The following is a 9,086-nucleotide window of genomic DNA, read 5'->3' as shown; positions in this document are numbered from 1 at the left end:
GCGAGCGAGAGAGACGTCGTGTTGTTATGACGACGGGGTCGTAAATCCGCCATGTTTGCCACCCCGCGGCAGCGTTGCGACACAGACGGAGAGTCGGAGACCTTGAACGACATGAATGTCGAAAAGAATCTTACGGCACATGAGCAGCGGCAACACGCGGAGGACGGCAGCGGAACTATCACCATACACACCAACCTCGGAGACGAAGGTTAGCCTCCTTGCTCTCGAAACACGTCTTATATGTTGTCTTTGAATGTTTGGGCCTAGTTAAACTCCCTCCAAATGTCGACGTTGTTAGCAGCTAGCAGCTACCTGTCGTTAGCGACATGAGTTTTCACAGTACGTCTCAGGAATACGTGAACTTGCAAACAGCTCCATATTTAAACGCTGCTTGAGATCAACACTTCACACTTGTTTCGTCATTTTACTAGATGAGGATGTGCACAAATGTGGACGCTGTCAGAACGAGTTTTCCACCTTGGAGGCTTTTATTCAACACAAGCTGCGTCACAGCTGCAGACGAGAGTCGAGCAGTCAAAGTGAAGAGCAAATGGTAAGTAAGGCCGGCCGTGAAAAAGTATTTGCCCCTTTCGCAAATTGTTACATTTTTGCATTTTAGATGGTGATTTTCTTTATTAAAGAAAAAATAAACTAAACTATTCAAAGCGACCTTGCCTTGTGTGAAAAGTAATTGGCCCCTAAACCCAATAACTGGTTGGGCCATCTGCAGCTGCAGCAACAACTGAGTCTTTCACATCTCTGTGGAGATCTTTTCGCCCACTCTTTCTAGCAGATTTTTTCTTTTAATTCAGCAAAAATGGAGGGTTTTTGAGCATGGACGATTTTTTTAAGGTCATACCACAGCATTTAAATCCGATTCAAAGCCGGACTTGGAGTAGGCCACTCCGAAACTTTATTTGTTTGTTTGTTTATTTATTTAACCCAATCAGAAGTTGACTTGCTGGTGTGTTTTGGATCGCTATCCTGCTAAACCAAGTGTGCTGCAGCTTGATGTCACAAACTGATGGCACAACATTCTCCGACACGATTTTCTGTTAAAGAGCAGAATTGATGGTTCCATCAATCACAGCAAGTCGTTCAGGTCCTGAAGTAGAAAAGCAGCCCCAGACCATCACACTACCGCCACCATGTTTGACCAGTCATGTTTTTTTTTTTTTTTGTTATATAAATGCTGTGTTTCAATTACAACAGGACGGACACCTTTAAAAAAAACAACAACTTTATTTCTCATCTGTTTTTGAATTTCTTTGGATCGTGTCATTTTGTTGCAGCTTTTTTGCGATCTTTTGGCCAACTTCATTTTGTCAGACAGGTTGTGTTTAAGTGATATCTTGATTGAGAAGGTCTTCTGGTAATCGGGCTTGATGTGGTCATTGAAAATGAACTCAACTGTCCAAAAAATGTGATTAGCCACAGATAATTGATACTTTAACAAGGGGGGCATTTACTTTTTCACACGGGGCCAGGTAGCTTTGAATAGATTTTCTCCCCTAATAAATAAAATAAAAACTGCATTTTGTTTACAAGGGTTATCTTTGTCTGATATTTACATTTGTTTGATGATTTTAAACAAAGAGGGGAAACTATGCAAAAAAAAACCAACATTTGAGAAGGGGGCAAATACTTTTTCACGGCACTGTATGCACAGGATTTTGGGTACTGCTCAATGCTATTTTTGAAAAAAAAAAAAAGGAGCTGAAGGGCAAAATGCACAAGGTGACCCATGAAACTTTGCAAGGACGTCCACTTGTATGCCTTTCTGTGACAGTCTCTCTGTACCTCTGTGAACAGCCTGTTTGAGATACTGTTGGTTGGGTGTTGTCTTGATCTCCTGATGTCAAAATGTGAACAGCAAGATGAAGAGGACTCTTTAAATACCAGTTCTTATTGAACCAGGAAATTCATTCATCCATCCATGGATCAAACACCTGTTGTGAATTTGGCCTCCAGCTCCTTGTTAGAGAACAGCAAGTGCAAAAGTACGTAAACATTGAACAGTTGGCCAGGTGCGTTCAAAAGTTTAGCAAGGGTCAAATTAAGTTCAACTATTAAGAGATACTCAGTCGGAACGACAAAGAATTATCTACGTAAACCCGGCTACTGTTTCAACAGGTTGAGGCTTCCAATGGAAGCACCCAAGCGGTGCAAGAAGCTGCCTCAAGTGAGCCAGAGAGCACCAACATTAAAAACAGTAAGTGGTACCATTTACTACTCCCTTCATGACACCCTTAGGTGCATGTGTACAATTTGTTAAAAAGTCTCAATAATGCTCATTTTCATTTTAGTGAGTCAGTGTTGGTAAAGCGGTTGACTCTCCTGAGTGCTGTGCAGGCAGTGTGGGTTTAATTCCCACTCAGTGAATGGTTGTTTGTCTCGATAAATCCTGTAGTTGGCTGGTGACCAGTCCAGTGTCTAGTCCTCCCAAAGTTAGTTGGGATAGGCGCCAGTTCCCCCGTGACCCTGAACAGGAAAAGCGGCAGGGCTGGGTAATATGGTCTTAAAATAAAATCTTTTTCCCCCCACGCACGCCGCCATGTTGTTTGCATAAGCAGTGCTACGAACTGCAGAAGCCACTTCAGGAAAAATTGGAGAGGTAGAGCTGGGTGTCAGCCACCTAACTGCGGAAATTGATGTTATATTTACGAAAAATATTTCCAAGGGGAAAAAGATAAATGATAAACAGTAGGGGCCCAAGAACCGAACACTGGAAAGAACTGGAGATGACCGGGATTTGAGGTGGAAGTACTGAGTGCGGTTGGAAATATTGCTTTCTTTTTGTGTCTCTCTAACCTGCAAGTTGACTGAATTGCGTTTGTCTTCCAAGCAAATGCAAGCACTGCTGCGTTGGGACGAGGCTGCAGGAAGAAAAGCACATCTCTGAAAGTGTCCAAACAGTCCGAGACGCCTGAAGTGTCCGTTTCTGACAACGCCGAGAGCGACAAGCCCGTTTACAAAATCAACGTAGACGGGCGGTACCTTTGTCAGCTCTGTGACAAGACCTTTAAAACGGTGTGTCAAACATCAAAGTCACATTACGAGTGATGTCAAGCAGGAGAGGTGATTTGGACCAAAACCTTTTTTTTGGATTTAACAGAGCAACATCTTGAAAACTCACATGAAGACTCACAGCGATCAAAAGAATTTTGCGTGTGACCTATGCGACACATCCTTCCGCACTAAAGGCTCCTTGATTCGTCATAACCGGCGTCACTCTGGTATGCTAAAGTGTTTCTTTCTCAATTCAATCAATAAAAGGGAGATATCCTGTTGTTTAACTCTCGCTGTTGTGGTGCAGATGAGCGGCCGTACCACTGCATGCTGTGCGGCCAGTCGTTCAGAGAGTCGGGAGCCCTCACCAGACACCTCAAGTCCCTCACACCGTGCATTGAGAAGATCCGCTTTTCTCAGTGCAAGGAGATTCTGGTGAGCAAGGATGGAATGAAGAAAGGTATTCATACCAAAGCTGGAAGAAATCCTTTTTTGGATACCACACCCACCTCCCACATTTTCTGAACTTTATCATTAAGATTCCCCCATTGATTGACTGAAGTACATGACCTATTCTACCGCGCACATTGTTTTTGTGTGAATGCTTTATGTTGTTCTACCACGACAACTTTATTCTTACGACTAATGTTCCCATTTGCGTTATTTGAGTTATGTTGCAAATGCCACCTTTAAAAACGTCACGGTAATTTTGACGCATCGCTGTGTCAGAATGTCTGCCCGTACGAGCGATTGGTGAATATTTTCAACTGCAACTTGTCAGCCAATCCGAGAAGGGCGCCACCGAGTAGCAGACCAAATGAGACTGTCGAGGAGACATGTTGAACCAATGTTTTAGTTTTGCTGTAATTTGAAAGGGTTTTTTGGACCAGATTGTTTTGCTGAGACCGGTCAGCAGGAGGTGGTGGAGGACCAGCCGGCAGAGGAGCAGGTGGTGGAGGCGCAAACAGCCGTCATCAGTTTGGTGGAGGCGGGCTCCCAAGAGGTCATCCACCAGGTCCACTTCACCATGGAGGTGGACGGCACCACACAGGAGCAACAGGTGAGTGTCCTGACGGCCGATGGGTAGAATGCCTGCAGCGGCCGCAACATTAGGCGCACGTGCTTCATCTAGTGTCCGCTCTCTCTCGTGGTGCAGGTCATTGTGGACCAGTCTCAGGCAGAAGCCCTCGCCGCCGCCGCCGGCGATAACCTCATCTGTCAGGCCATCCTCAACTCCGGCATTGCGCTGAGGACAGAGGAAGGCGTGCACGCTTCGCAGGCCACGGATGAACTGGAGAAAATGGTCATCCAGTGTCCTGGCGCTGATGGCACGGAGGTCCAAGTTAAAGAGGAGTTAGTGGAAGTGGTGGCACGGGTAAGCGGGCAAAGAAAAAGGGGAGTTAACCAACTTCTTTTACGACTCTGTGTGTTAGGGGGGACTCGAATTCGAGACGGGGAACACTGGTTTATTGAAGCAATACTTTCAGACATTTGCACAGAAACCTTTTCAGAGCAGCCTTATTTCCTTTGTTTTGACAGGAAGCGGGGCAGACTGCCTCCAAATTGTACACATGTCCACACTGTAATCGCTCTTTTAAGGGTTTGAACTACTTCCGCTTCCATGTCAAAGGCCATTCGGGTAAGTCCATTTCCACTGTATTGCAAAAAAAACACCAGTGCTGAATTTTGTTTTTTCAAGGATTTAAGGAATTTTATTGTCACACCAACACAGTTTTACGCATATGGAACAAAATGTGATGCCTGGCGTCCCAGATTAGCCCAATAAATCTCCAGACTAGTGAAATATATTGGGTTTTGTTGGATACATTAACATTTTAGTCCATATTCCAGGTTTCGCCGTCAAACTGTTCCAGCTTCTGACGGTCCACTCGGTATGGCTGCTGACTGCGCTCAGCTTTAAAAAGTCTTAAAAATTACACTCACTCCATAAATACAAACTTGAAAGGTGACAAAATACCACTGACTTAATAAATAAAAAAAAAGACCACTAAATATTTGAAGTCAGTGTTTAATTTTGTGAGGGTTGATTTTGTACTTTGTATTGATAAATGCTGCCACCTACAGGCTGCAATTATGAAAATATGGGAAAATATCAGCATCATTTTTAGTGAATGAATACAAATGTGTTTGCAGGTTATAAACCCTTTAGGTGCACCCTGTGCCAGCGGGACTTCCTGAGTGGGTACCTGCTGAAGAAGCACATGGACGTCCACGTTAGCGAGAGGCGCTACAAGTGCGGCGAGTGCGGCAAGCTGTACAAAACCCGCGGACACGTGCAGGAACACATGAGGGCCCACTCCAATGAACGACCCCACACCTGTGCCAGATGCAAGAAAGCCTACAAGACCAAGGTGAGCTGTCCTCCAAGTTGATGTAACTGTAAATCACCCGACTCTCCGTTCCAACATACTGGAATGAGGGTGCAAAAGTAAGTCACAATTAGAATAATATTATAATAACACATTTCCAGTTTGTTTAGTTTCTACACTCAGGCACACTTTGACACATGGTCTTTATTGTTATCAATTTCTTGGCATGTTAATTTTGTGAATTTACATGTCATCAACTGTGTGTGGTTTTCTCGAAAGAACTTGATCCCTGACAACACCTCAACAGAATAGATCCAGTCTGGCAATTGCGATGCCCAAACTACATAAAAAATGTCTCCTAAAAAAAGAAGAAGAAAGAAGGTGAATTGATGAAGACTTCTGTGTAGCTCTTACAATTGGATACTAGGGAAGTCCCGATCACATTTTTTTTGAAGCAGTTTTTTTTCTGAGTCGAGTCACTTGATTACGATTGTCTCCCGATGCGCAGTCCGAGCCGATACCTTGCCAATGGATTAAGATGGAAAGTATAGATGTATATATATTATGCAGGACACATTTGAGCACATTTGATTTCTTCCAAAGTAAATCATACATTTACTGTCCATCGTTATCTAAAATCGTGTGTCTTAATTAAATTTAGCCGAAAAGCTCGCTGAACGGCGTCGCCAAAGAGTTGAAAGCTGACTTCAAATAGAGGCTTAACGAGCGTGAATTCTTTTGTGACACGCAAAGTTGTGCGTGGCCGGTTGTATATTCTAGATATATCAGGCTTTGACTTAGTTTGTCGTGTGTAACTAACTGCGGCCGTGTAACCAGAGTGTTTCCACATCTCACTCGGCGTCTCTTAACGAGCTGCGGACGAGCACGGAAGTTTGCGGCTGTTTCTTTATCTGTACGTCTCGATCTCGTTTAGAACGCTCTGCAGGTGCATCAGCGGACCCACGGCGAGGAGAAGCCGTACGTGTGTCAGTTCTGCTTCCGAGGCTTCCGAGAGAAAGGCTCGTTGGTCCGACACACTCGCCACCACACTGGCGAAAAGCCTTTCAAGTGCCCAAAGTGCGGTCGGGGCTTCGCCGAGCACGGGACTCTGAATCGCCACGTACGCGCTAAAGGTCTGTATGGTGTGCATGAGACCGATTGTGTGTCAGCAGGCCCGCTGAACCAGATGGTGTGACATCCACTAGGGGGGTGCCACAAGGATGAATCCGGCAAACAGCAGCAGCAGCGGGAAGAGGAGTTGGTGGTCACAGAGGAACAGGTTTCCGGGGAGAACCTCGCCACAACGGCAATCATCACAGAAGACCCTCACGCGTTGCTGGTGGAGTTCTCCTCCGTGGTGGCCGACACGCAGGAGTACATCATCAAGGTGAGAGTGCAGATGGCCGAGCAAATGGAAAGTTCCAGGACATTGTGGCTGTCAAAAATACGTGGGCACTTTTCAGTCATTAGTTTTAGTGATGTTCTCCAAAAAACAACTGGCAAGTAGGTGCCTCGGAATGGTGATTTGCAAGCTGGCGGGAGTTTCCTCAACACTTAAGCTAGCTTTTTTGTTGTCGTTGCCTTGTGTCATTCAACTCATGCTCTTCTCATGCATCCCCCAGACGCAAACCGATGAGGAAGTGCATGAAGAACAGGTTACGCTCATTCAGGACAGCCAAAATGAGGTCCGTATCAGCAGCCTGCTTGAAACGGCCGTGTTCAGAATCACTCGTCCACTGTACATACTCTCGCAGCCTATATAGTGAATGTTCCATTTCGTAGCGCTGTTCGAATGTTTAGTGAGTATGTTAATCCCTTATAGCGTGCCCTAAATGTATCCCACGATACATCTTGAAATGTAGTGAACAATAATCAGTAGAAAAGCAATACAGTGGTGCCTTGAGGTAGGAGTTTCATTCGTGACAACGCCCGTAACTCATTTCCATAAGCCCTTCTAACCCCCCACCAAAAAAAACACTTTTTTTTTTAAGAAGGAAAGAAGGCACTCTTCATTTTTAATTGAATGTTAAGCTTAAAAAACAAAGGTGTTCCTCAGCGTGTTGGTCCTGCGCCACATGCTCCATAGCCTCCTGCCCAAGGGGAAGCGGATGGAAGAGAAGCTATGCGGGATGGCTTGAGTCTTTCTCGTGTCTCAAGGCAAAACCGTCAAGTGATTAGGAGTAGGAAATGAGCGATTGATTCCGAACACAGCCGAGAGACTCGCACTTTCTGTCAAAGGGCGTGAAAGTCCCTCCAGCTGCCAGTCACATGGTTCCATAACCTCCTTTTTCCCACTCGTGCCAGATGGGAAAGCAGATCGTGAAGGTGGTGCAGCAAATCGTCAGCCAGTCGCACAGCGCGGGCAGCACGGGCAGCCACCAGATCATCCTCCGCAACGTCAGCGGGGGTGAGGAGGGCGCGTCCATCGTAGACTGCGGAGACACCATCACCATCGCCACGCCCGAGAGCCTGACGGAGCAGGTGGCCATGACGCTGGCCTCGGCCATCAGCGACGGCACGCTGCTGGCCGACGCCGTCAAGACCGCGCAGGGGACGGTCGCTATGGTGACCATGGAGGAGGCGGTCGAGGAGGGAATCCAGCTGGTGGAGCAGCAGCAGGAGGAGGAGGAGGAATATGATGTGATCACCACGCCCCAAGAGGTGGAGATTCATACTGTCATTGTGTGATCGAAGAGGAGCAGCATTGGACCGACTCCACAAGCAAAACTAAGGTCAAAGCGGTTAAAGCTGCAAAAACTTCTTTGTTCATTTGTACACCGAATGAATTCCCATCACAGGGCAGTGGAATACCCGTGATGGGTTTCGTGCCAAAGTGGTGCAACTAAACTTTTGATTTTTTTTAAAAATTTTTTTTTTAAAGTCCTCTAAAAGAAAATCCGCAGTTATTTACCATGTTTTTGATGTCACCTGCTAGCCTTGTTCCTTCTCTGCAGTCCAAAACATCTTTGAGTCCTGCTGCGCGGTAACCAAATCTTTTCTTCCCTTTGCAGTCCCAGTTTTCACTCATTAGGCAACATCAAATAAATCCTATTTTCTTAAAAAATGTCTGTGCTTTTCTGAAACTTTTTACACCAAGTACCACCAAAAAGAATACGAACCTCTCCGTGTACAATCATAATGACTAAACCCAAGTAGTCATCAAAAACAAGGCAGAGGGCATATTCTGAATTTGATATTATAAGACACTGTAACATACAGTTTCAACATTAACATTAACATTAAAATGTATTGAACCTAGGGATGAGGCGGTTAGCAGTTTCAAGGGGTTTTGCAGTTTTAAAGTCATCGTTTCAAAAGCGTTCCATCAGCGGTATGAGCGCAAGTGAGCCTGCTGACCTTTCCAAGTTGTCTGTCATCTTTTACAAAGCGGAAAAGAGCAAAAGAAGTAGTGCTGTTGAATTTGTACTACATTTTTATTTTATTGAAAAATGTTTTTTATATTTAGATGTTTTTTTTTTTTTCCTTTCTCCTATGTCATCCACTTAACCTACCTACTTAGCCCTTTCAATGGAAAAAAAAGTCGTGTTCCCAAACATTGCAAAAGAATACATTTTAGAGCTTTTATTGCTTTACTGTGAAACTGTGATACTTTTCCTCATACCGTCGGAGTCAGAATCTAATACTGGCTCATACCCAATATTAACACCAAATTTAAATATTTGACCCAAATGTTTAAAATCAAACATTTCTAAAAGATTAAATGCAAATTTGTTGAACTAATAAATT

General features: G+C 44.8%; 1 protein-coding gene across 2 annotated transcripts; it reads left to right on the top strand.

The window, feature by feature from the left end:
• The first annotated feature begins 36 nt into the window (after window positions 1-36).
• On the top strand, window positions 37-8,363 carry e4f1 (E4F transcription factor 1). 2 transcript variants are annotated; one of them, XM_061749392.1, is made up of 14 exons: window positions 37-208; window positions 432-553; window positions 2,134-2,212; window positions 2,846-3,030; window positions 3,116-3,236; window positions 3,317-3,469; window positions 3,900-4,069; window positions 4,166-4,384; window positions 4,549-4,648; window positions 5,164-5,381; window positions 6,274-6,472; window positions 6,545-6,726; window positions 6,962-7,024; window positions 7,644-8,363. In XM_061749392.1, the coding sequence occupies exons 1-14, from the start codon at window positions 52-54 to the stop codon at window positions 8,025-8,027; spliced, it is 2,352 nt and encodes a 783-aa protein (XP_061605376.1). In that variant the 5' UTR covers window positions 37-51; the 3' UTR covers window positions 8,028-8,363. The 2 variants fall into 2 exon arrangements, with proteins under 2 accessions (XP_061605376.1, XP_061605375.1); XM_061749391.1 differs by having other exon boundaries at window positions 3,885-4,069.
• The last annotated feature ends 723 nt before the right edge of the window (window positions 8,364-9,086 follow it).

Source organism: Phyllopteryx taeniolatus, chromosome 16 (genome assembly GCF_024500385.1).
Source record: "Phyllopteryx taeniolatus isolate TA_2022b chromosome 16, UOR_Ptae_1.2, whole genome shotgun sequence".
Taxonomy (NCBI): Eukaryota; Metazoa; Chordata; class Actinopteri; order Syngnathiformes; family Syngnathidae; genus Phyllopteryx; species Phyllopteryx taeniolatus.
This window is presented reverse-complemented; position numbering and strand designations above follow the sequence as displayed.

Bases quoted from the DNA above. Each gene is read 5' to 3' on its own strand.
- e4f1 (XM_061749391.1), top strand. From the start codon at position 52: ATGTTTGCCACCCCGCGGCAGCGTTGCGACACAGACGGAGAGTCGGAG. The intron at 4,070-4,165 runs GTGAGTGTCCTG...CTCGTGGTGCAG, and splicing joins GCACCACACAGGAGCAACAG to GTCATTGTGGACCAGTCTCA. The intron at 5,382-6,273 runs GTGAGCTGTCCT...GATCTCGTTTAG, and splicing joins AGAAAGCCTACAAGACCAAG to AACGCTCTGCAGGTGCATCA.